Source organism: Ranitomeya variabilis, chromosome 5 (assembly GCF_051348905.1).
Source record: "Ranitomeya variabilis isolate aRanVar5 chromosome 5, aRanVar5.hap1, whole genome shotgun sequence".
NCBI classification, from domain to species: domain Eukaryota; kingdom Metazoa; phylum Chordata; class Amphibia; order Anura; family Dendrobatidae; genus Ranitomeya; species Ranitomeya variabilis.
Genome location: NC_135236.1, coordinates 666,124,181 through 666,151,802, shown reverse-complemented (window position 1 = coordinate 666,151,802; position 27,622 = coordinate 666,124,181). Strand labels below are relative to the sequence as shown.

General features: G+C 41.9%; 1 protein-coding gene and 1 long non-coding RNA gene across 4 annotated transcripts in view; one reads left to right on the top strand and one right to left on the bottom strand.

The window, feature by feature from the left end:
- BICD1 (BICD cargo adaptor 1) overlaps window positions 1-2,977 on the top strand; it is a 240,982-nt gene extending 238,005 nt beyond the window's left edge. For 2 of the 3 annotated variants that reach the window (XM_077266653.1, XM_077266651.1), the window contains one exon: window positions 1,491-2,977. In XM_077266653.1, coding sequence (XP_077122768.1) covers window positions 1,491-1,581 — 91 coding nt within the window. In that variant the 3' untranslated portion in view covers window positions 1,582-2,977. The remainder of the gene's footprint in view (window positions 1-1,490) is intronic. The other variant, XM_077266648.1, reaches the window with a different exon arrangement.
- LOC143776860 (uncharacterized) overlaps window positions 1-27,622 on the bottom strand; it is a 76,614-nt gene that overhangs the window by 9,047 nt on the left and 39,945 nt on the right. The gene's annotated exons all lie outside the window — the stretch shown is intronic.

The following is a 27,622-nucleotide window of genomic DNA, read 5'->3' as shown; positions in this document are numbered from 1 at the left end:
AAATAAAGTGTTCTTTAAGTCGTCGATATCAGCTGTTAAAAGACAGGACACAGAAATGCACAAAGTGCCAGATGTAAAAATATTCAGATTTTTAACTCTTGACCTTATGGACTATATATATATATATAGAGAGAGATATAAATGTCCTTAATAAGTAACATTGGGTAAATTGCCAGTGAGGGCACAGGTGGCACGGGACGGAGATTGGTTGATGGATGTGACTACTGCTGTGTGGCCTCAGCCAGGCTATAATTACCATCCACCTGCTCGCCTCCATTCACACTGACATGTCGTTATGCCTGTTGGACATATGATACGACACCTGTGCCCAAATAGAACATACAGCTGCGTTCTCATGTCATTACCCGTGATCAGAAAAAATTCTCATCCTGACTTGGTTCCTAAGGAGTTGAGGAGGGGGTGGCCATATTGGAGGCACAAACTTACTGTTTAGAAAGTGCAGCATGGTGGGGTGGAGGTGGAGAACAGCCCCGTCCTCTTGGTAGTGACAGGGGTTTTGTATGTATAATTTTACTTTGCAGTCTGATTTAGACATCCTGATATACAATAGGGTAGTCATTAATTCTTCTGTTCACTAATGATAGTGAGATGACTCTGTTGATCTTGTACAAGTCTATACAGCAAAGCTGATAAGTCAACTGTAAAATAAAAATCAAACCGGAATTTTTGCCTATTGTGGCTATTTTTTGCCATTGAAACTGACATATTTCAAGATATTTCTCATGATTTAGGCATCATGATATTCAATAGGGTAGTCATTAATTCCCCCTGCTCATTAATAATAGTGAGATGACTCTGCTGTTATTGTACCAGTCTATAGAGCTAAGCTGATATGTCAGCTGCAAAAAACAAACTGGAAATTTATGCCGATTGTTTCTAGTTTTTTGGCCATTGAAACTGACATATTTGAAGATATTTCTCATGATTTAGGAATCCTGATATACACTAAGGTAGTCATTAATTCCCTCTGCTCACTAATGATAGTGAGATGACACTGCTGATCTTGTACCGGCCTACACAGCAAAGCTGATAAGTCAGCTGCAAATAAACAAAATGGAAATTTCTGCCTATTGTGGCTAGTTTTTTTGGCCATAGAAACTGACTTATTTCAAGATATTTTTCCTGATATAGGCATTCTACTATACTATAGGGAAGTGAGATGACTCTGCTGATCTTGTACCGGTCTACACAGGAAAGCTGATAAGTCAGCTGTAAATAACAAATAAACTGGAAATTTATGCCTATTATGGCTAGTTTTTTTGGCAAATGAAAATGAAATATTTTAAGATATATTTCACAGGGAAAGTCACGGAATTGTAATTTTATAATGAAGCCAAATAGAAAGATGGGCTAAGTTGTTTAAATTTGCGAAGTTTGTGTAATTTTGGTGAAAGCTTTCCCACTTTTAGAATCTGTTTCTCTTTTTGTTGACCAATTTTCTAAACCTTTTTTCTTTTTTTATCGTTTAGTCCTAATTTAGCGCTCCAAGAAGACACAACACATTCCGTTCCCCAGTGCGCCCCTCTCAACTGTCTTTCCAAAACACCCCCCGACCCTTAGACTTCGAAAGAGATGCTACACTGGGACAAAGAGGTGGATCATTGACCACTGGTAGCAACCGGAAGCCTGAAGAAGCCGGGAGAAGTGTGGGCTTTTACCACTTCAGTATTCAGACTTGCGTCAAGATAACGAGAAGCACAGAAGGAACGTCTGGTTATCGGGAGGACGGTCCTTGGATGACCTCTGTTGACCAAAGCTGGTGACATGGGAATTACGCAGATAGAAGACTGTTCCTTTAAGTCATCAGCTATAGTGTTCCAGGATACTAAAGCCACGATTTAAGGCATTGGACACAATTCTCACTATTCATAGACCGGTCATAAGGTTGATTTTTATTTGTCGTTAAGAGCATGCTATTTATTTTTTTATATGATTTTGCACCCTTTGCTGTGATCTTTAGGAGAAGACTTTTGTGGACTTTTTTGGGGTTAGTCTATGAAAAAAAATTCAAACATTTTTCGATTTCCATGGAATATGGTGTAAGGGACTTACATCTAAAGGACTTATAATTTGGGATTGCTTGAAACATGGGCAACGGCATCGTGTGAGATATGGATCTCAACATCGGGCATAGGTGTTTTGGTTTCTTAAGTCGTTAAAAAGTTACAAAAAATATCCCATACTTATCGTTATACCAATGATGGAACAATGTAGAAAGCATTTTCCCGGCCTTCCGGTAACCCCTAGTTCAACTTTTCTTCTGTAAATGTTTAGAAACATCCTTGGTAATTTAAGATTAAAAGGAAGGGAGAGGAGGGGGATGCAGCTGCAGCTTCTAACTTAGCATTTATCATTATACTAATGATGAATCAAAATAGAAAGTATCTAACAATGGGAAGGTGGCATCTCCCTGATCTTCCTGAAGCGTCTAGCTCACTTTTCTTTCTGTAAATGTTTAGAAACCTCCTTCATAATTTAAAAGTAAAAGGAGGGGAGAGGAGGGGATGCAGCTTCAGCTTCTAACTTAGTATTTATCGTTATTCTGATGATGAATCAATGTAGAATGTAGCTAACAAAGGCAAGCTGGAATCTCCCTTCCATAGACTCTGGTTCACTTTTCCTTCTGTAAATGTATAGAAACTTCCATGGTAATGTAAGTTGTTAATGGGAGGGGAGAAGAGGGAGATGCAGCTGCAGGTTCTAACTTAGTATGTATTATTATTATGATGATGAATCAATGTAGAAAGTGTCTAACAAGGGCAAGCTGGCATCTCCTGCCCTTTCCATAGCCTCTGGTTCACCTTTCCTTCTGTAACTGTTTAGAAACTTGCTTGGTAATGTAAGTGTAAATGGGAGGGGAAAGGAGGGAGATGCAGCTTGAGCTTCTAACTTAGTATTTATCGTTATTCTGATGATGATGAATCAATGTAGAATGTATCTAACAAGGGCAAGCTGGCATCTCTGTCATGATCTCTGCGGGCAGAGATCATAGCAAGCCTATAGAGGGACAAGCTCTCGGAAGATGGAACTATACTGACCATGAACTAAGCCTGCCGCGCAACTAGAAATAGCCAGGTAGCATTTCCTATTTATTGCTAGATGCCCAGCTCTGGCCTAAGACCTAAATAGCTAGCAGAGGGAAATATAAGACCTGGCTCACCTCTAGAGAAATATTCCAAAGAAGACCTTAGCCCCCCACATATAATGACGGTGAGTTCAGATGAAACAACAAACGCAGCAGGAAAATAGACTTAGCAAATTTGAGGTCCGCTTACTAGATAGCAGAAGACAGATAGTATACTTTCATGGTCAGCAGAAAAACACTAACAAAACACCATCCAGAGATTACCTTAAACTCTGGCATTAACTCATAACGCCAGAGTAGCAATCCCTGATCAACGAGAGCTTTCCAGACACAGTAACAAAACTTCAGCTGTGAACTGGAACAAATAGGCAAAATGAAACATGGACAAAAGTCCAACTTATCTAGTAGTTGTCAGAAGCAGGAACAAGCACTGAGAGGCATCAGATAACATTGTTGACCGGCAAGAAACCACCAGAGAAATGAGCTTAAATAGCGACACCCACTACTGATGGAACCAGGTGAAACAGGAAAGAGGATGACAAGTCCAATTCCACAAGCGGCCACCGGGGGAGCCCAGAATCCAAATTCACAACAGTACCCCCCCCTCAAGGAGGGGGCACCGAACCCTCACCAGATCCACAAGGGCGACCAGGATGAGCCCTATGGAAGGCACGAACAAGATCAGAAGCATGAACATCAGATGCATTGACCCAAGAATTATCCTCCTGGCCGTAACCCTTCCAGTTGACCAGATACTGGAGTCTCCGTCTGGAAACACGAGAGTCCAAAATTTTCTCCACAACGTACTCCAACTCACCCTCAACCAACACCGGAGCAGGAGGCTCAACTGAAGGTACAACAGGTACCTCATACCTGCGCAATAACGACCGATGAAAAACGTTATGAATGGAAAAGGACGCAGGGAGGTCCAAACGGAAAGAAACAGGATTAAGAATCTCCAATATTCTATAAGGGCCGATGAACCGAGGTTTAAACTTAGGAGAAGAGACCCTCATAGGGACAAAACGAGAAGACAACCACACCAAATCTCCAACACAAAGCCGAGAACCAACACGACGATGACGGTTGGCAAAACGCTGAGTCTTCTCCTGGGACAACTTCAAATTGTCCATAACCTGCCCCCAGATGTGATGCAATCTCTCCACCACCGCATCCACTCCAGGACAATCCGAGGATTCCACCTGACCGGAGGAAAATCGAGGGTGAAACCCCGAATTACAGAAAAACGGGGACACCAAGGTGGAAGAGCTGGCCCGATTATTGAGGGCGAACTCTGCCAATGGCAAAAAAGCAACCCAATCATCCTGGTCAGCAGAGACAAAACACCTCAGATATGTCTCCAGGGTCTGATTAGTCCGCTCGGTCTGGCCATTAGTCTGAGGGTGAAAAGCAGATGAAAAAGACAAATCTATGCCCATCCTAGCACAGAATGCCCGCCAAAATCTAGACACAAATTGGGTACCTCTGTCAGAAACAATATTCTCAGGAATACCGTGCAATCGGACAACATTCTGAAAAAACAGAGGAACCAACTCAGAAGAAGAAGGCAACTTGGGCAGAGGAACCAAATGGACCATTTTAGAGAAACGGTCACAGACCACCCAGATGACAGACATCTTCTGGGAAACAGGCAGATCTGAAATAAAATCCATCGAGATGTGTGTCCAAGGCCTCTTAGGAATAGGCAAGGGCAACAGCAGTCCGCTAGCCCGAGAACTACAAGACTTGGCCCGAGCACAAATGTCACATGACTGCACAAAGACTCGCACATCTCGTGACAGGGAAGGCCACCAGAAGGATCTTGCCACCAAATCCCTGGTACCAAAAATTCCGGGATGACCTGCCAATGCAGAAGAATGTACCTCAGAGATGACTCTACTGGTCCAATCATCCGGAACAAACAGTCTATCAGGCGGACAACGATCCGGTCTATCCGCCTGAAACTCTTGCAAGGACCGCCGCAGATCAGGAGAAACGGCCGACAAAATTACTCCCTCCCTAAGGATACCTATGGGTTCAGCATTACCAGGAGAGTCCGGGTCAAAACTCCTAGAAAGGGCATCTGCCTTAACATTCTTAGAACCCGGTAGGTATGACACCACAAAATTAAAGCGAGAAAAAAATAAAGACCAGCGCGCCTGTCTAGGATTCAGGCGCCTGGCAGTCTCAAGATAAATCAAATTTTTGTGGTCAGTCAATACCACCACCTGATGCTTAGCCCCCTCTAGCCAATGGCGCCACTCCTCAAACGCCCACTTCATGGCCAAAAGCTCCCTATTCCCAACATCATAATTCCGCTCTGCGGGCGAAAATTTGCGAGAAAAGAAAGCACAAGGCCTAATGACGGAGCAGTCGGAACCTTTCTGCGACAACACTGCCCCAGCTCCGATCTCCGAAGCGTCAACCTCAACCTGAAAAGGCAGATTCACATCAGGCTGACGTAACACAGGGGCAGAGGCAAAACGGTGCTTAAGCTCCTGAAAGGCCTCTACAGCATGAGGGGACCAATTAGCAACATCAGCGCCATGTCTGGTCAAATCAGTCAGTGGTTTAACGACATCCGAAAAACCAGCAATAAATCGGCGGTAAAAGTTGGCAAAGCCCAAAAATCTCTGAAGACCCTTAAGAGAGGAGGGCTGAGTCCAGTCACGAATAGCTTGCACCTTGACGGGATCCATCTCAATGGAAGAGGGAGAAAAAATATACCCCAAAAAGGAAATTTTCTGGACCCCAAAAACGCACTTAGACCCCTTCACACATAAAGAATTAGACCGCAGAACCTGAAAAACTCTCCTGACCTGCTGGACATGAGAGTCCCAGTCATCAGAAAAAATCAGAATATCATCCAGATATATTATCATAAATTTATCCAGAAAATCGCGGAAAATATCATGCATAAAAGACTGGAAAACTGAAGGGGCATTAGAAAGACCAAAAGGCATGACCAAATACTCAAAGTGGCCCTCGGGCGTATTAAATGCGGTCTTCCACTCATCCCCCTGCCTGATCCGCACCAAATTATACGCCCCACGAAGATCAATTTTGGAGAACCACTTAGCACCCTCTATACGAGCAAACAAATCAGTAAGCAATGGCAATGGGTATTGGTACTTAACAGTGATCTTATTCAGAAGCCGATAATCAATACATGGTCTCAAAGAGCCGTCCTTTTTTGAGACAAAGAAAAACCCAGCTCCCAAGGGAGAAGAAGATGGACGAATATGTCCCTTTTCCAAAGACTCCTTTATATATTCCCGCATAGCAGCATGTTCCGGCACAGACAGATTAAACAAACGACCCCTTGGATATTTGCAACCCGGTATCAAATCTATGGCACAATCGCACTCACGGTGCGGAGGTAACGACCCAAGCTTGGGTTCGTCAAAGACGTCTTGATAATCAGAGAGGAACTCAGGGACTTCAGAGGGAATGGACGACGAAATAGAAACCAAAGGTAAGTCCCCATGAATACCCTTACATCCCCAGCTCAACACAGACATTGCTCTCCAGTCCAAGACTGGATTGTGAGACTGCAACCATGGCAATCCCAGTACCAAATCGTCATGTAAATTATACAGCACCAGGAAACGAATAATCTCCTGGTGATCCGGATTGATACGCATGGTTACTTGTGTCCAGTATTGTGGTTTATTATTAGCCAATGGGGTGGAGTCAATCCCCTTCAGAGGAATAAGAGTCTCCAAAGGCTCTAAATCAAAACCACAACGATTGGCAAAGGACCAATCCATAAGACTCAGAGCGGCGCCAGAGTCAACATAGGCGTCCGTGGCAATGGATGACAAAGAGCAAATCAGGGTCACAGACAAAATAAACTTAGACTGAATGGTGCCAATGGAAACAGACTTATCAAGCTTCTTTGTACGCCTAGAGCATGCTGATATAACATGAGTAGAATCCCCACAATAGAAGCACAATCCATTCTTCCGTCTAAAATTCTGTCGCTCGCTCCTGGACAGAATTCTATCACACTGCATACTTTCTGGCGTCTTTTCCATAGACACCGCCAGATGGTGCACCGGTTTGCGCTCCCGCAGACGCCTATCAATCTGAATAGCCATTGTCATGGACTCATTCAGACCTGCAGGCACAGGGAACCCCACCATAACATCCTTAACGGCATCAGAGAGACCTTCTCTGAAAGTTGCCGCCAAGGCGCACTCATTCCACTGAGTAAGCACAGACCATTTACGGAATTTTTGGCAGTAAACCTCAGCTTCGTCTTGCCCCTGAGATAGTGCCATCAAAGTTTTTTCTGCCTGAAGTTCCAAATGAGGTTCCTCATAAAGCAAGCCCAAGGCCAGAAAAAACGCATCCACATCGCGCAACGCAGGATCCCCTGCTGGCAATGAGAAGGCCCAATCTTGAGGGTCACCCCTGAGCAAGGAAATCACAATCCTAACCTGCTGAGCAGGGTCTCCAGCTGAACGAGACTTCAGGGACAAATAAAGCTTACAATTATTTCGGAAATTCTGGAAGCTAGCTCTATTCCCTGTGAAGAACTCCGGCAAAGGAATTCTCGGCTCAGATACTGGAGCATGTACCACAAAATCTTGTAAATTTTGTACTTTCGTGATGAGATTATTCAAACCCGCAGTTACACTCTGAAGATCCATTATCGTCAGGTGCACACAGAGCAATACAGAGATTAGGAGGAGAGAGAGAAAAAAGACTGCAGCAAGGCAAACTGGAGGAAAAAAAAAAAAAAAAAAAAAAATTCCAGCAGACTTCTAATAACTCTCCTTTCTCAACCTGGGTCTTTAACACTTTATTGGCCGGTCAAACTGTCATGATCTCTGCGGGCAGAGATCATAGCAAGCCTATAGAGGGACAAGCTCTCGGAAGATGGAACTATACTGACCATGAACTAAGCCTGCCGCGCAACTAGAAATAGCCAGGTAGCATTTCCTATTTATTGCTAGATGCCCAGCTCTGGCCTAAGACCTAAATAGCTAGCAGAGGGAAATATAAGACCTGGCTCACCTCTAGAGAAATATTCCAAAGAAGACCTTAGCCCCCCACATATAATGACGGTGAGTTCAGATGAAACAACAAACGCAGCAGGAAAATAGACTTAGCAAATTTGAGGTCCGCTTACTAGATAGCAGAAGACAGATAGTATACTTTCATGGTCAGCAGAAAAACACTAACAAAACACCATCCAGAGATTACCTTAAACTCTGGCATTAACTCATAACACCAGAGTAGCAATCCCTGATCAACGAGAGCTTTCCAGACACAGTAACAAAACTTCAGCTGTGAACTGGAACAAATAGGCAAAATGAAACATGGACAAAAGTCCAACTTATCTAGTAGTTGTCAGAAGCAGGAACAAGCACTGAGAGGCATCAGATAACATTGTTGACCGGCAAGAAACCACCAGAGAAATGAGCTTAAATAGCGACACCCACTACTGATGGAACCAGGTGAAACAGGAAAGAGGATGACAAGTCCAATTCCACAAGCGGCCACCGGGGGAGCCCAGAATCCAAATTCACAACACATCTCCCTCCCATCGACTGTGGTTCACTTTTCCTTCTCTAAATGTTTAGAAACTTCCTTGGTAATTTAAGTGTTAATTGGAGGAGAGAGGAGGGAGATGCAGCTGCAGGTTCTAACTTAGTATGTATTATTATTATGATGATGAATCAATGTAGAAAGTATCTAACAAGGGCAAGCTGGCATCTCCTGCCCTTTCCATATCCTCTGGTTCAGATTTCCATCTGTAATCCATTGGTAATTTAAGTGTTAATGGGAGGGGAGAGGAGGGAGATGCAGCTGCAGTTTCTAACTTAGTATTTATCATTCTAGTCATGAGAAATCAATGTACAGTAGAAATTATCTAACAAGGGGAAGGTGGCATCTCCCTGTCTTTCTGGTAGCCTCTACTTCACCTTCACTTATATAAATGTTTAGAAATGTCCTTAGTAATTTAAGAGTAAATGGGAAGGGAGAGGAGGGAGATGCATCTGCAGCTTCTAACTAAGTATTTATCATTATAGTCATGAGGAATCAATGTAGAAATTATATAACGAGGAGAAGGTGGCATCTCACTGACCTTCCGGTAGCCTCTACTTCACCTTCACTTATGTAAATGTTTAGAAACATCCTTGGTAATTTACGTGTACATGGGAGGGGAGAGGAGGGGGATGCAGCTGCTGCTTCTAAGTATTTGAGATAGAGAATGATGGAAAGCAGGTTAAGGGAAGATATGCGATTAGTTCAGAGCACACAGCAGGTCTATTACTAGCTAGATCCAAACCAGACATAGATTAAGTTGTCTAAGGAGGGATTTTTCGCCGGGCTCCCGTTCAGTGGGTGTGGAATATTGACCTGACCTCTGGACTAAGGTCCTCCGAATCGAGTGGCTCATCTCTGCTTGCAATGTTATTGGTAACGATAAATATGGTCTACTCCATCATATATAAGCAAATGTGGAGACAAAGGTTTCTTAAATTCATAGCAAACCTATAAACTGCCATTGCCTGAGGTTGCGGAATCCAATCATGGGGAGGTATAACATCTTGTATTATTAAGGAGGATGCTATTTTTGGTCGACGTTTATCAACTGCAATACCTCCTTTCACCACTATGCCGGTGACCACCATAGACACCAATGAAACAGCGCCACCAGCTCTTAGAGATCTTACTCATCTTATCTTTGAAATGCCGTAACTTTGGAATGGAGCATCATCTAGAAAGGACGGAGCCCACATTTTGATCTGTAAGAAGTGTTTTACATCATGAATATATTCCAAATATAGGTGCTACGACCCCTTTAAAAATTGCTTTTTTATGCTTTTATTATAAACTTTAGCATAAATTATGAGCATTTTACCGAGATTGCATTTGTGGATTTCCTCTACTGAGGTGAGGTTGTTTTTCTTAAGGTTTTCCTTGCTCTCGAGGAGTTAGGTGTAAGTTTAGATTTATTTTTAAATCAAGAATGATATACTTGACCAGAGAATGGTCATTATTATTAATTATTATTATTAATTATTATTATTAATGTGGCTAGCCTGCACAAATAATTGTGATCGAGGTGGATTGGATGATCAATGACCGCGCGTACTCTCCATGCACTTATACGTTTATGCACTTGACCCTTTTTTCATTACTATAAGGTTTTTATTGCTGGTTATTGTACTTTTATGCTAATATCGCAGTTATTATGGAGTAGCATGGCACTTCGTTTATTGAAAGCCATGTGATCAAAGCCATCAGGATCCACTATGCCATCTTACCTGCTGTTGACCCAACAGAGCCTAAAATGTTCTCTCTTTTTTTTTCTAGAAACAGCGCCACTTTTTTCTGGTGGCTGTATCTGGTATTACATCTCAGCTTCATTTATGAGAATATAGAGGGGGGCTATTTGGGAAATAATGTAATTATCTCAAAGAACCCCTTCTAATTCGTTAAAGGGAATTTGTCACCAGGTTTTGCAATGTTATCTGAGAGCAGCATGATATAGGGGCAGAGACCTTGATTCCAGCGATACATCACTTACTGGTCTGCTTGGTATAGTTTTGATAAGATCACAGTTTTCTCTGTTGGAGATCTAGCAGATCTCTGAATACTGAGCTGTGTATAATTCTGTCCGCACCGCTCATTGGCTGCTTTCTGTGTACACTGTGCATAGGCAGAAAACTGCCAATCAGTGTTGGGGCAGAGGTTACACAGAACAGATGGACTACAGGGCAGGAGACAAGTAGTCCTACAGTGATAATCTCCAGCTGATAAAACACTGATTTTATTCAAACAACACACAGCCTAGTAAATATGCAAATAGCCTCTTCGGAGATGAAGATGCCTAGAACTCTAGTGCCACCTATTGGAAGTAACAATCCTAACAGTCAATAGGGTTGAAACCAAACCAGGATCTCAATTTGCAGACACGTGTTTCAGGGTGTTGCCCCTCATCAGTGCAAAGTATGAGATCGGATTTGGTTTTATGAGAGGCTTCTGACTAGGGTGTACAGGGTAACATTTCTCCTCGTAGAGAGTGACATGCCACGGTAAGGAGACTTTTAGGCCATTGCATGACCCATAAGTCTTCTTACCATGGCATGTCACACTCCACAAGGAAAAATGTTACCCCTTAGACCACAGCCTAGTAAGTGATTGGAATCAAGGTCTCTGCCCCTACAACATAAAGGTGACAAGATTTATGGAGGCATGACTTGAACTTTCCGGGCCTAAATTCAATATTTTAAATTGAGACCCCCCCCAATACTATGTGCCATTTATTATACTAGCTATTAGCTATGCCCCGCTTCCCCAACAGTAGACCACCAGAGGTTTGGGCACTTTCTCCCTTTCTTGGGACCATTTAGTACGAAAAGGAATACATTTTGGCGCAAATCCCCTATAGAATAAAAGGTTCGTGATTTGTGTTTTTGCATTTTTGGGGGGGACTTAAAAGTTGAAAAGAAAAAATTTTTTTTTTTTTGCTGGCTGGAAAAATAAGAAAAAAAAAAGAAGTGAATATAGACAGGTTGAATGGACAATGGATCGTAGGAGCTCGGAGTGAAATTCAAAAATTTATGCAAGCGTTATAGAAAAAATTCTGGAGCTGTAGTTTAATAAGGGGCAATTGACGAGCTCTCGTGCTGCATCACGTACCGGGAAAGTTTAATGCAATCAATGCCGATTACGACTTATCTCTAAAAACTGGAAACTTTTACATATTTCTGAAAATCACTTCGAGCTCCATTGCCAACAATATACGCACAGTCATCTCAATATTTTGCATGAATATGGAAGTGTCAAGGTGCCTCAAAAGGTTGTCTCACAAGGTCATATTCGGGTATACGGACTTAAAGGGGTTGTTCAGGTTTGATGCCCGTACAGCACGCTGTCAGGATTCTCCAGTGTCGGCGGCCAAAACTATTTGAATACATGCGGTGACATGCCAACTAGACGTTCTCCTCCTTGCTCAATTCACTTGTATCGAACAAAGCCGTGCACGTCTAGTTGGAATGTGTCTGGAGAATGCAAATCGCATACTTGCGGTCAAGTCAACGTCCGCTCTCGTCACCTGCATCGGAGAATCCTTATAGCGTGTTGTGAGGATTACGAAGAGTCATCCCAAATCTAGAGAACCCCTTTAAGAGCCACTAGAAAACACCAGCTGCCTCAGCGGTAAAATAAGTCCAACTGTGAGAATTGATTTGAACTGCTGACCATCATGGCTGCCTTCTTTAGAGAAGGGGTTGTCCTATCAATGGGGTTGGGCGGTTTCAAACATTTGTCCCCCCTTACGCCCAGGGACTAAAAAAAACCTCAAACTGAACTGTTACCCTTCCACGATCGTGCGCTACCTCTCTCTGCTGTTCTTAGTGATTGACTGCAGCGTTGTGGACTGGTTGTTGTCATCCCTCTAATGTAAAAGTAGCCCCTTATGCTAAATAATTTTACAGGTAAGCGTGACCGTTATTGCACAGTTCTTTTTTTCACATGTTGGGTAGCATGTAAAAATTCTGTAAAATTTTGGAAAAAAATTAAAAATTTCGAAAATTAGACTCGAAAAAATTTGAAAAAAAGGGAAAAATCTACCTATCAAATTGCCATTGATTAATGATTGTTCAATCTTCTAACATGTAGAACATTTTTTTCTAGAGGAATTTCATGCAGTAGAGCTGGTGGTAACCAGATAAAAAAAAATTGGGTAGTCAACAAAATTCCATAAAGGGGACCCATTTAGATAACCTCCAGGACCCCAGTGATTGTGAATGAGAGAGATGAACACTGGGGTTCCTGGAATAAGATATTAAAGTGCTAAATAAGTTTTAGATAAAAGTGAGACAAAAACCTTTATTCCATTTGCTAAAATGGAAGAACTGCCCAAAATTTTACCAAAATTGTGAAAATTAAAAATTCAGCGCAGTCATTTTAGTCTTTACCAGCCCAAGGATGTTATTTATTGTGCAGGTTTTTAATCACCACGACCATAAATAAAGTTTGTGCATTCATAGGAAACGAAGTTTGTAGTTAACGCATTGGATAAGCATTTATCTAACACCGTACAGCTTCGAAAGGAACAAATTTCAGAACATTTTACCAAATTTCGAAAGCAACAATAATAAATGTGGAACATAATGTTATTTATTTTAATTGATAAATTATTACTAATAGGTAACGCTGATTAATTTATTTATTAATTTACATTTAAATATTTTTGTATTTCGTTTGATTAAAGCAAGTAGATTTTTCGTTTATGCTAACATTTTATAATAATTTTTATCTTTTTTTTTGTTTTTTTTTAAACCTCGAAATTAACTTCTGAAACAAGGAATACAAAATATTTCTGTCCTCATTAGTATGCCAAAATTTTTGGGAAAATGTTTATGTTGAGCATGCCCAATGATAGCTATATCTATGTTTTTTTCTGTTTTTTTTAATATTTTTTTGTACCTTTCTTTACATTTATTTGTCATGCGTTTAGAAATTGAACTGTTATTTTCAGAATTCATTTCTGTTGTATATTTATATTTCATCTCTGTAAGAGTTTTGCTATTTGAAATTTTTATTTTTTTAAATAATTTTCTAATTATTTTTTTTTTCAGTTATGGCCATTTTACGAAAAGTTCATTTTGTTTTTATTTGTTTTCTTTTTATTCACATTTCAAATGTAAGGATAATTCAATTTTTTTCTCTGCTTTTAAACACTCTCTTGAATTGTGTATTTTTGGGGTCTTTTTTTTACCCACAATACCTCATTTAATTTAATGCCATAAAATTATTAATTTGTCACTAGATTCCTACTATTTTGAATGGTTATTTGTCACCTCTTATTTTTACAAAACAAATTGTAATCCCAGAATATAACATGTATTTGTCATATTCTATCAATCTTCTTTTTTTTTTATTGTGTTGTTATTTTTTTGTTTTTGCTTTGTTCACTTTTAATTGATCTTTCCTCTATTTGTATGGTGCGGCACGGAGTCAAATTTTGGGTAAAAATTAATTGGAATGTGAAATTAATGAAAATTAAATAATCAATTTTAAAATGAGGGTCTTTGACTTTTTATTCAAATTTAAAGATTTTATTGGATTTTTTTTTTTTTCGATAAATCAGAGAAATGTAACATACAACAACAATATAATTAGGATTATATGAATGGGACAAAACGAGAAAATATGAAACTAAAATGAGACGATGGGGAGCAGAAAACCCCTCCCAGAAAACAGCAATTTGGCAAAAAGTGGAATGTTAAGTAAGAGACGAAGATGAAGAAAGAAGACATCACGGACTTTATGGGGATACGTAGTGAGAAGCGGAATGGTTAACGCCTTCCTGAATTGTGACGTGAATGTACGTCATGATCGGGAAGGAGTTCCCTCTTTATGGCATACAGTTACGTCCAGGGTCGGACTGGCCCACGGGAGAACAGGAGAATCCTCCGGTGGGCCACTTACTTCCAACATGAACAATCGTTGGTAAGTACATTATTTCACTATGTACAGACAAAAGCAGGATCTCATCATTCATCAAACTGCCAAGTTTATTTTTATATAGAAACAGAAGTAAATTTGTGAAAGAGGGTAATATAATATTTGCATAAAGCTGAACATCGGGCCTCCACAGTTTTTAAACCACTACGCCACACTAAAAGTGAATCAAAACACAATCAAAAAGTACATGGTATCACTAAAAATGTCATTTTGTCTTGCAAAAACAAATTGTCCTCATTTAGCTGCGTCAGTGGAAAAAAGTTAGCGCTCTTAGAATATGGTGATGTATATAAAATATTATTTCTTCACAGCAAAATTGTTCTTGGCATACAAAAATAGCAAAACACAAAGAAAACATTTATAAATATTGTATTGCTGTAATCATGCTGACCCGAATAAAGCTGTCTTATCAATTTTAACGCACGGTGAACAAAATAAAAAAAAATGAAAATTTTTTAATTGCTATATTTGTTCATTCTGCCTCCCAATAACTGTAATAGAAAGTTATCAAAAAATTATATGTACAGGTGCCAGTGAAAACTTCCAGTCATCCTGCAAAAACCAAGCCACCACATGACTGTGTGCAGAAAAATAGAAAAATTATAGTTCTCAAAATGTGGTGAGGCAAAAAAAAAGTTGTTTGTTTGTTTTTTAAAAAGTGGTTTTAGCGTGTAAAAGTAGTAAAACATAAAAAATTCAATATAAATATGGTATCACTGTAATCGCATCGACCCAAAGAATAAAGTCATCATATCAATTATACCGCACGGTGAATCACATAAAATAAAAATAAATAAAAGCAATTCTTCACCTGCTGTTGATTTGTTCATTCTGCCTCCCAAAGATCGCAGTAAGGCTCAGCGCACATTTATCATCCGCTCTACACTGAGAGTTTACACCAGGGTTTCCATGTAAATCTCTGATATATATGATTTAGAAGGGACTCCCAGCAGAAAGTTCACTATAATGATGTGGACTTTGGACTCCATCTGGACTTTTTTTTCGATGATGTGGTCACAGTTTTGTACACAATGACACTGCTGAATAGAGGCTAGACAGAGTCCAGATTAACCCTGCCGGCCTCCTTATAGTGAATTCCTTCTGAATTACCGAATTATATATTTAAAAGATTTAGACAGAAACCCTGATGCAAGTGCTCAGCGTAGAGCTCAGGATAAATGTGAACTGAGTCTTAAAAGTGATCCAAAATGTGATATACCCCAAAAGATTTAACTCAAGCCACAAAAAAAAAGAACTTCCCACTTGGGATGGTTATGTTAATGGAAATACAGGCAGTCCCCCACTTATGTACGTCTCTTAGTTTTGAATGTAGGATGTTAAAAAAAACACTCACCCAATCGCTCACCTCAACGGCTGCCTCGCTGCCCGCTATCCGGTCATCTTCTTTGTGCCATCGCGTGCTGCATTTCTCCTCTCTTCCCTATAGTACCGGAAATCCAGACGCATCCAGGCTACAGAGGTCATAGCGTGTTGTGAGGTTGTAATGTCAACATGTGGGCAGCGACCTTATGACATGCAATGACCTCCGAGGCCTAGATGCGATGGTAAGTTGTGGCCTACAGTAAAGAGGCAGGAGATGTAGTGGGGGGGACAGTGTAAAGAAGTGGACTGGGCGACAGGCAGCAAGATGCCGGGAGTGGTGAGCAATGAGGTGTGTAATGGTAAAAAAGATCATACCTCTCCAACCGCACCACTGATCGCTGCCCACCACCCAGTTCTTTCCACCATTGTGCGCTGTATCTATGGCCTCTTCACTACAGATTAGGACACCAGCCGTCCAAGGCCTCGGAGGCCACTGCATGTTGTAAGGTTGCAAATTTGTGACATCAAGACGTGTAGCGCAGTCACCTCCAAAGCCTGGGCGTAAACAGAAGTCCTGACTTATACTGAAGAGGCCAGAGATGCGTCAAGGTACAATGGAAAGAAGAGGACTGGAAAGTGAGCAGCGAGCAGTAGGGCAGACGGAGAGGTCAGCGATGAAGTGAGAACTGGTTTGGTTCTTTTTTTGCTAGCCCTCTTCCATCCTACATACAAATTCGGGTTACAAACAAACCTACAAAACCAACAGTATGTAGCTCGTAACCTGGGGACTGCCTGTGTAGGATGTTTCCATGTTACTGGTAGCACAAAGACTGTGGAAAAGCGCTATGGCTCCTCACCCTCCAAAAGAAATTCAGCTAAATCTGTACTCACAAATCCAAATGACCCCCTGCCTTCTGAGCCCCACAGAATGCCTAAACTGTAATCAGCATCCACATGTTTGGTATTACTGTAGCGAGGATGCGTGTCTCCAGAAACACAAGCTGGGCACTATAATGTGTGGGCACTGCAATGTGTGGGCGCTACAATGTGTGGACACTACAATGTGTGGGCACTACAATGTGTGGGCACTACAATATGTGGGCACTACAATGATTGGGCACTACAATTTGTGGGCACTACAATGTGTGGACACTGCAATGTGTGGGCACTACAATGTGTGGGCACTACAATGTGTGGGCACTACAATGATTGGGCACTACAATGATTGGGCACTACAATGTGTGGGCACTACAATGTGTGGGCACTACAATGATTGGGCACTACAATTTGTGGGCACTACAATGTGTGGACACTGCAATGTGTGGGCACTACAATGATTGGGCACTACAATGTGTGGGCACTACAATGTGGGCACTAACTACAATGATTGGGCACTACAATGTGTGGGCACTACAATGTGTGGGCACTACAATGATTGGGCACTACAATTTGTGGGCACTACAATGTGTGGACACTGCAATGTGTGGGCACTACAATGTGTGGGCACTACAATGTGTGGGCACTACAATGATTGGGCACTACAATGTGTGGGCACTACAATGATTGGGCACTACAATTTGTGGGCACTACAATGTGTGGACACTGCAATGTGTGGACACTGCAATGTGTGGGTGCTACAATGTGTGGGCACTACATGTGTGGGCACTACAATGATTGGGCACTACAATTTGTGGGCACTACAATGTGTGGACACTGCAATGTGTGGGCACTACAATGTGTGGGCACTACAATGATTGGGCACTACAATGTGTGGGCACTACAATGTGGGCACTACAATGTGTGGGCACTACAATGTGTGGGCACTACAATGATTGGGCACTACAATTTGTGGGCACTACAATGTGTGGGCACTACAATGTGTGGGCACTACAATGTGGGCACTACAATGTGTGGGCACTACAATGTGTGGGCACTACAATGATTGGGCACTACAATTTGTGGGCACTACAATGTGTGGACACTGCAATGTGTGGGCACTACAATGTGTGGGCACTACAATGATTGGGCACTGCAATGTGTGGGCACTACAATGATTGGGCACTACAATTTGTGGGCACTACAATGTGTGGACACTGCAATGTGTGGACACTGCAATGTGTGGACACTGCAATGTGTGGGTGCTACAATGTGTGGACACTGCAATGTGTGGGCACTATAATGTGTGGACACTACAATGCGTGGGCACTGCAATATGTGGGCACTGTTAAGTGTGGGCACTACAATGGCATATTTACAATTCTCTCTGTACAACACCAACTCGTGCTTATTTCTTAGTTAAAAAAAAAACAAAAACTATTTTTTCATTTTATTCCCTTCCATTTTTGCGTTAATTCCAGTGAAGTGCATGAAGGGTTAACAAACTTGCTAAATGTGGTTTTGAGTACTTTAACATTTGCATTTCTTTTAACATAGGTCTTGTTTTTGGGTCTTGTGACACGTAGGCAACTCAGACACTTGAAAATTTTATTGGTAAGTAAAGAAAACAAATTTTGTAAATTTAATTGAAAAGTGAAAAATTGCTGCAAAATTTGTAATCCTGACAGCCTTAGAAAAAAAAAGAAAGAAGTCATTTCAGAAATGATACTGACATAAAATAGAAAGATGGTAAATCTTTTTTATTATTATTAATTATTTTAAGGGCATGAAAATTAAGAGTTTCAAAATTACAAATTTTCCAAAAATGTCATCAAATTTCCAATAAGTTCATATATAAACTCGAATTGTATCAACCTAAATTGAACATTAGCATAAAGTACAATGTGTCACGAAAAATCATTCTCAGAATGACTGGCATTGGAAGAAGTATTCCAAAGTTATTAGCACATTTTTTGGGCCTGGTCAGGAGGGTTAAAACTGGTTTCGGCGGGATGAGACATGACAATGTAAAAGAGTGTACAATGGAAGATGAGATTCCCCAGCAGTGTGCATCATTTGTGATAAGAGACTGCCACCTACTGCTCAGACAGAACCCTGCAGAATGAGAAGAAAGACTAGGTGTTGCAGGTAGGCCAGGTCCAAAGAGAGCACCGGATTAGGTGACTGCTGAGATGCAACTTTCCACTATAAAAGATAAGACAGGAAGGAATTTGGCAACAATGAGTGAGACGGGCAGGACATGCACTGATAGGGACGCCACGGCCGAGTCACTAGTACGAGCCCGGTGGCGTTACACGCCACTGAACGAGACCCAATCGACCATGGTTAAGACCCGCCAGCCAAACTATGCCTGTCAAGACCTGAGGCCTAGCCGAGTGCTGGTCAAGGCTTGCGAGGCAAATTACATCTGTCAAGACCTGAGGTCTAGCCCAGTGCCGGTCAAGGCTTGCGAGGCAAATTACATCTGTCAAGACCTGAGGCCTAGCCCAGTGCCGGTCAAGGCTTGAAAGGCAAATTACACCTCTCAAGACCCGAGGCCCAGCCCTCATTTGTCCTGGTCTGCCAGACAACCGTCGCAGGTCATGCACCGAAGACCAAGTGCGGACTCCAATCCAGAAGTGGACGTCCACTGCGGTGATCGAGAAACAAGAATGAGCCAGGACGTCCCTTCCGACACTGACGTACAGTATGGGGGCCAGTCAGGGGTGGTGCAATAGATGGGGTGGGGACTGTCCAGAGTGCAAGAGACACAGAGAGCATTGATCGACTTAGTCAAAAAGACTTGCAGCCTAGCGGGAAGAAGTGGAGACCCCCCACTAGGGCCTACTAAGTAAAGGGGATCATTAAAGTTGTACCCTTAGGACTGTGGACATTGCTGTCATAAGAAACAGGATATACAGTTGTGTGAAAAAGTGTTCACACCCTTCCTGATTTCCTATTCTTTTGCATGTTTGTCACTTAAATGTTTCAGATCACCAAACAAATGTACATATTAGACAAAGATAACACAACGAATCACAAAATACAGTTTCTAAATGAAGGTCTTTATTATTAAGGGAAAAAGAAATCCAAACCTACAGGATCCTGTGTGAAAAAATGGTTGCCCCCTAAACCTAATAACTGGTTGGGCCGCCCTTAGAAGCAACAACTGCAATCAAGTGTTTGCGATAACTGGCAATGCGCCTTTTACAATGCTCTGGAGGAATTTTGGCCCACTCATCTTTGCAGAATTGTTGTAATTCAGCCACATTGGAGGGTTTCTGAGCATGAATCATCTTTTTAAAGTCATTACCACAGCATAACAATCAGATTAAGGTCAGGACTTTGACTAGGCCACTCCAAAGTCTTAATTTTGTTTTTCTTAAGCCATTCAGAGGTGGACTTGCTAGTGTGTTTTGGATCATTGTCCTGCTGCATAACTCAAGTGCGCTTCAGAGGTCACAAACAGATGAGTTATGACATTTTTTGGTAGACAACAGAATTTATGGTTTCATTTACCACAGCAAGTCTTCCAGGTCCTGAAACAGCAAAACAGCTCCAGACCATCACACTACCACAACCATATTTTACTGTTGCTATGCTGTTCCTTTTCTGAAAAGCTGTGTTACTTCTATGCCAGATGAAATATGGCATACACCTTCCAAAAAGTTCAGTTCAACTTTTGTCTCATCAGTCCACAAACTATTCTCTCAAAATTCTTGGGGATAATCAAGATGTTTTCTGGCAAAACTGAGAAAAGCCTTTATGTTCTTAGTGCTCAACAGTGGTTTTCGTCTTGGAACTCTGCCATGCAGGCCATTTTTGCCCAGTCTCTTTCTTATAGTGGAGTCATGAACACTGACCTTAACTTAGGCACATGAGGCCTGCAGTTCTTTGGATGTTGTTGTGGGTTTTTTGTGACCTCAGTTACTTTCTTTCTCATTTGTTCCAGAATTTATTTGGATTGCAGCATGCCTTTTAGCTGTTGAGGAACTTTCAGTCTACTTCACTTTGTCAGACAGGTTCTATTTAAGTGATATCTTGATTGAGAACAGGTATGACAGTAATCAGGCCTGCGTGTGGCTAGGGAATTTGAATTCAGCTTTTCACTGATGTGATATACTACAGTTAATTTATGTTTTTAGTGAGGGAGTGGGGCAATTGCTTTTTCAACCCCCTTTTTCACAGTGTCAGTGAACTTTGGTAAGCTTACTGAGCTCAGAGCTGTATCGTGAGAGGTGCTAGTGGTAATCTCACTGAGGTCACCATAGTGCATTGGCCCGGTCAGGAACGTAGCCTCTGTGACCAGCAGTAACCTCAATGACATCACCGCTAGTCATTGAGGCTGGGCTTGCAGCAGCTCATTCTCCAGTGGTTCCCAGCCTGGATGGTCCCATCTTGGCACCGTCCAGGTTGAAAACTATTTATTGCAGATATGTATTACGGCGTGGGACAGAACGTCGAACAGGTGAGGGATATGGTTGTTTTTTATTTTTGTTTTTTACAGGAGACGTTAGGTGCGCATAAGGCTATGTGCCCACGTTCAGGATTGTTTGCAGAATTTTCCTGATCAAAACCGGACTCCTTCCGCAGGAAATCCGCATGCGTTTTTTGCTCATTTTTATAACGTTTTTTTTGGGGGGGCACGTTTTTTCGCTGATTTTTTGTGGTTTTTCCAGAGCTTCCCAATGCAATAATAAAGCGGCAAATCCGCAGATTTTTCGCAAAATTAATGAACATGCTGCTTTTTTTTCCGCGATGCGTTTTTTTTTCAGGAAAAAAAAGCAGCATGTGCACAAAAATTGCTGAATGCATTCTAGTAATAGGATGCTTAATGTAAGCGTTTTTTAAGCTTTTTTGCAGCGGAAAACCGCCGCAAAAACGCGAAAAATCCTGGACGTGGGCACATAGCCTAACTGTGTTTGTTATTTTTAAATAAAAAAAGTAAAAGTGCTTTGTTTTATTTCTAATAAAAGACTTTATTCTTGTGTCTTTATTTACTATATAACTCTAGGATTAGTAATGGATGGGTGTCTTATAAACTCCTCTCCATTACTAAGCCGTGGGCTTGATGTCACCTGACAATACAAAGGTGACATCACCCCCACAAATATGAATCCTGCTTGCCATCGCCACTTGTCCTACTCCGTCCACTTTTATGGGAGCAGTAGTGTAGTGTGTGACCCCACCCTGTCTATTTCTATGAGAGCAGTGGTGTAATAAGTGGCCCCGCTCCATCCACTTCTATGGGAGCAGTGGTGTAACGTGTGACCCCCGCTCTGTCCACTTCTATGGGAGCAGTGTTATAATGTGTGACCTCTGCTCCGTCCACTTCTATGGGATCAGTGGTGTAATGTGTGACCTGCTCCGTCCACCTCTATGGGATCAGTGATGTAATGTGTGACCTGCTCCGTCCACCTCTATGGGCTGCCGAGGTGTAATGTGTGACCCCATTCCGTCCACCTCTATAGAAGCGGTGGTGTAATGTGTGCCCCCGCTCCGTCCACCTCTGTGGAATCAGTGGTGTAATGTGTGCCCCTGCTCCATCCACTTCTCTGGGAGAAATGGTGTAGTGTGTGACTCCGCTCCACCCACTTCTATGGGATCAGTGGTGTAATGTGTGACCCACTCCGTCCACCTCTATGGGAGTGGTGGTGTAATGTGTGACCCCATTCCGTCCACCTCTATGGGAGCGGTGGTGTAATATGTGAACCCGCTCTGTACACTTCTATGGGAGCAGTTGTGTAATGTGTGACCCCCGCTCTGTCCACTTCTATGGGAGTAGTAATGCAGTGGACGGAGCGGGGTTACACATTACATACATTAGATACTGCATATCTAATCCCATCCTGTGTGATATACTCCGCTGAGCCCAATATCTAATCCCATCATGTGTTACTCTATGCGTCACACATGTGATACACTCCACGTATCTCACCCCAGCTTATCATACAGCGAGGAGCAATAACAGAATCGGTGCCTCCATCCGTCCTCGGAGACACTGTCTTCTTGTCAGTATCACTGGCAGTCACCAACACAATGGCTCCACGTGGTGATGCTAAACTTCATCCTCTCTTATCCTTTTACAAGCACCCAGAATGGGCGGGGAGCAGTGACATCACACACATGTGACCAGACCCCGCCCACATTTACTGCAGTCGTAAGGTGAGCTAGCACTACACTAGGTTTTCATGGCAAAATTCAGCAGCTGCTCCCCCTAGTGTTTAAAAGTGGAAATACCAAATCTTTTTAAACTATTTTTTTATATTTTACGTCATTAAAAAAAGTGATAATATTTAAATAAAAAAAATTAATACTTTATACTTTTTCAATTGTTAAAAAACATTTTTTTTATGGCATCTTCTCTTCGTTCTGGCAATCATCTCCACCAATGGGCTTATAGTAATCACAAAAAGCTGCACACAGTTTCTGAGTGAGATCATGGCTAGATGGCTTTTATGTGTGTCAGATCTTGCATTTTCAGGCATTCACCCCGAAACACCGGGTCTACAAACTGAGATTCTGATTTAGTTTTTATCCTAAGTCATAGTGCAAGGCTATCGAAGGCTCGGTATTGACTTTTGCTTCCAATAGGTGGCGCTAGAGTTCTAGTCCTCTTCCTCCTCTGAAGGGACAATTTGCATATTTGATTTCCCAGAGGAGCATTACATGGCCTATAAGTCTCCTCACTCTGACATGCAAAGCTTGGCATGTCAATTTCCATAAGGAGAAACGTTTTACTTGGACCTCAAGACTAAACTCACAAATTGCCTCTCTCACACGCTCTATCTTTCCGTTACTGTTTTCTTTTTTTTCTTTTTTTTTTTTATTTATTTTGTAACCAGGACTGGGTCTGTAGATATAGACCATGTCCACTAGGTGTCAGTATTGTAATCAGTCATACTCCTCACATAGGAATTTCTCATGCTCAGTCTTCGCTGACGTTTTTTGAAAACTTTTTTAAAAAGAAGTAATTTTATTGATTAAATCTTAAACTCAAAACTACAGGTGGCATCACTTATAATTAGCTATGTCTATGAATGACTTATTCTGACAGCCAACAGGAACTGCTTTTATAGTGGTGGCCCTGCTGTGCCCCCAATTCCATCGGAGGGGTACAACCAGATTTAATGCCTGTTATTTATTTCCTCCAGGAATTGTTTGTTTTGACACAAGAACTTCCAGTCACTTCCAAAACCCTTGGCGATAACTCCCTTTCACTTGCAAAATATGTAAATGTCCCTCTCGTTTTAGACTATGGGACAATAGTAAAACGTTTGGCTTCCTGCGATAGTGTCTCCGACATCTGCCTCCATTACCCCTTGTAAAAGTGAAAGCAGCCACCCTCACGGAAGAGTGTAGTCTGGGCTTCCATATATCACTTGCTTCTAACCTGTAGTTTTATTGCTTCGTAGTGATCTTCGATGCTCCTCGGGGGCGGAGCTTAAATGGTTCATGCATTATAAATATCGATAAGTATGAGACAGCTTGAAAGAAAGAGGCAAAGTATATGACGATGGAATATACTGTGAGGATGGCAGTTGGGTAGAATTCACTTTTTCAAAGCTTGGCTTTCATCTATACCCGAGAAGCAAAGATTTTATCATCACCAATTACATATAAATGGCTTTCAAATCGATTTCTCTGCAACTTTTCATCAGATAAATTCCAAAAATTGTTGATACCATTAGCTGGAATCCAGTTGTCCTGACTCTGCCACGGCTCCGGATCATCCAAACCGGTCTTCAATTCTTCATCCGATCCGGTATTTGAGGTGAGACCGGTCTGTGATTGGTCTAACGCAACCACTCAGGGAGGAGACACATGTCACAATTCGCCTCACACATCCACATTGGGGGACGGATGATCATCGTGGTCCCCCACATGACCTCGTGAAGCCAATCACAGTCCCCAAGTTTCCCTCACGCACTGGAATGGAGAGAGAAAAGAAGATAGGAGAGGAGGACCGGGCATCTGAAGTGGAGGTGGTGGAACAACAGCTGAGAAAGACGAGTATAAACTCTTTTTTCTTTTGTTTTAGCCCCTTCGATTTGGACAGACTTTATTCAGACTGAATGGAAACTGCAGGCCTAATTCAACCCAACCTGACCGAATTGAATTTTTGGAGGTTAGCTCTTCTTCTTGACCACTTGTGCCGTAACACTGACGGAACGAGGACAGTTGGCACATGGAGTCAAGTTGACCTGAAAGGTTTACTAGGCCTGAGGAGTGTCCTTCAATAAAGCATCGATGACCCAGGAGCCTGGATGGCCTCATTTAATGGGGTCACATTACTGGATTGTGAAGCTAGAAGGCCGTTTCCATTGTAGAAGAGGTAGTTCAGTCTTGAATCGTAGTAGACTGAGCGGAAGTGTAATAAGAGGGAGGTATAATGGGAAGGAGCAGATAGAGACAGGGCCAGTGGGGTAGTGACCCTCCTGTGAATGCATTACAACTTGTATCTTAAAGTTCATTATTAGCTTGGGCAAGTTTTGAGATGCAGTTAAGGAATGGTAAAAGTGGTAGTCCGGCCGGTGGAGCTGGTTGGCAAAGAGTGTCCGGGAAGCCACGTCAAAAACAAGCTGTCCGTAACAAGAGCAAAAACATCACTTCATGTGAGATAGTCAAAATATGGGTTGAGGTCAAATCATTAGGGACCTATAAGCAGGATAAATGGTGACAGCAACCAGGTAAAGAAGAACTATAACTGGCAAAGGCGAACAGGCATTCAAGTGAGTATTTTGAACATATAATTTTTCTGCAGATTTTCCACCTTCAAACCTGAAGGCTTATTAGACTAAGCAGATCAGGTGATGTGTATTTGTGTAATGAGGGAGGGTATATATAATTAATATTAGGAAAAATGTACACCCACAATATTACACACTGAAGAATTGCTGTTGCATAGGTAAATAGTAGATTCTACAATATTTGTTGCACGCAGCCCAAAATTGTATTAATGTATTGGTCAAAATAATTACTAAAAGCAATCCAGATTTTATACAGACCAATAGATGTGACTGCAGCGCCCGGTAAAATGACCGGTAAGCTGTTTTTTAAACTATGTGTACTCCTTTTGTTGTCCCCTTACCTCACTCCCTGAGGAAGCTAATGTGAAACGCATGGTAGAATTGTCGTGAGGAACAGCTTTTCTAGTCACATCTATTGATTAGCATAAAATCTGATGTGTAAGGAGGCTTTAATTGAATGTGTTCGGCTATGAGATAGACCAGCATCTATCTCAAGAACTGGGGTCTCTTGACCCCCATCCAAAATTGGAAAGAGGCCGCTGTGAATAAACAGGTTGTCTCATGTGTACAGCTCTTTCCATTCACTTCTATAGGAGTTTCAAAAACAGCCAAGAAGCTGTTTTTTGTAACTACCATGTAAGTGAATGAAAAGAGCTGTACATGTACGGCCACCTCTGTATGACCAGCTACCGCTTCAACAACTGAGTAACTGGACTCCCAGTCTTAAGGTCGGTGGGGTTGCCAGAGGTAGGACCTAGATCTCAAAAACATGGGTTCCTCAACCCCAATCCTACCTTCTAAAAAGGCTGCTGTGAATGGAGAGGTTGACTCTCATACACAGCTCTCTCCATTCATTTCTATAGGAGTTTCAAAAACAACCAAGTACGGTAACTGTTTTTGGTAACTCCCATGTGACTGAATGAACATCAGAGGGAGTCCCAGTAGTAGGACCGAGACCTATCAGACACAATTATGTTATAACAGGTGGATGGGCTATAAATGTATAAGATAAGATCAACGTTTGAACAGCAATGTAAGACCCATGTGAACCCGCAAGAGCCTGCGAGAGAGAAGGCAAAAGCCGTTATGTTCTAAAGACTGTTAAAATTATGTTCTGGAACGCTCACGCGGTAGTGCCATCTAGTGAAACTGCAACCACCAAGCTTTTGAGATTTGTAATCATCAACCTAGTCCTATATAGGGGCTAGTTTGTGTAAAACTGTCCTTATCGGGATTAGTCTGCTCTTAAAGGGATGGCATGTCCCAGTTTCAATTGTATCTGTAAGGGAATGAGAAGTTCTCGCATTCTGAGCAGCTATGATGGACCACGCAGCCATCTTGTGCAAAGTTATAAACCAACTGATTCTGCCTCTAAAAAGCTAATAAGACATACTCCTGAAAGTCTTAGGCCAGGATCACACATGCGAGAAACACGGACGAGTCTCGCATGTTAATACCCGGCATTGCCGTGGTCAGTCAGGAGCGGAGCGTGCGGCTCCATGTGTTGCTATGCGGTCGCACGCTCCGATCCGAGTTCTGGCGGCAGTGCCGTGTATTAACATGTGAGACTCGGCCGTGTTTCTCGCATGTGTGATCCCGGCCTTAGACAGCTTGGAGGCACAAGATGAGATCATAGCCATTAGCAGGTATAGCTGGCATACACACAGGTTAATTGGATAAGCTGCAGGGCAATTAGATAATAGATAAATGGTAACATATGGTAATAAATAAGTCTATTTGTTGTAGTGATATTGGAAAATAGACTTATATAGTTGTCAATATAGCGGGAATAATGGGACAGGGCTAAGACCTGTGATGTGATTAATGAGAGTGGCTAAGAGGAACATCGAGATTTACGAGTTCTAATGAAGTTTGGGGTAAAAAAAAGCCTTAATGTCATTACATTTAACTATTGTATGCTTTGTTCTTGAATATATGTTTTTCTCGGGAGTATGAGGTTATCATGTATACGCCCTTTTGCTGCAATGTGCTTTCTTTGTCTGTATCATGTATAAAAAGCCCCTATGATATAGTTCGGGGCCAGACCATCGCCAGATACCCCAGTGTCACTTTG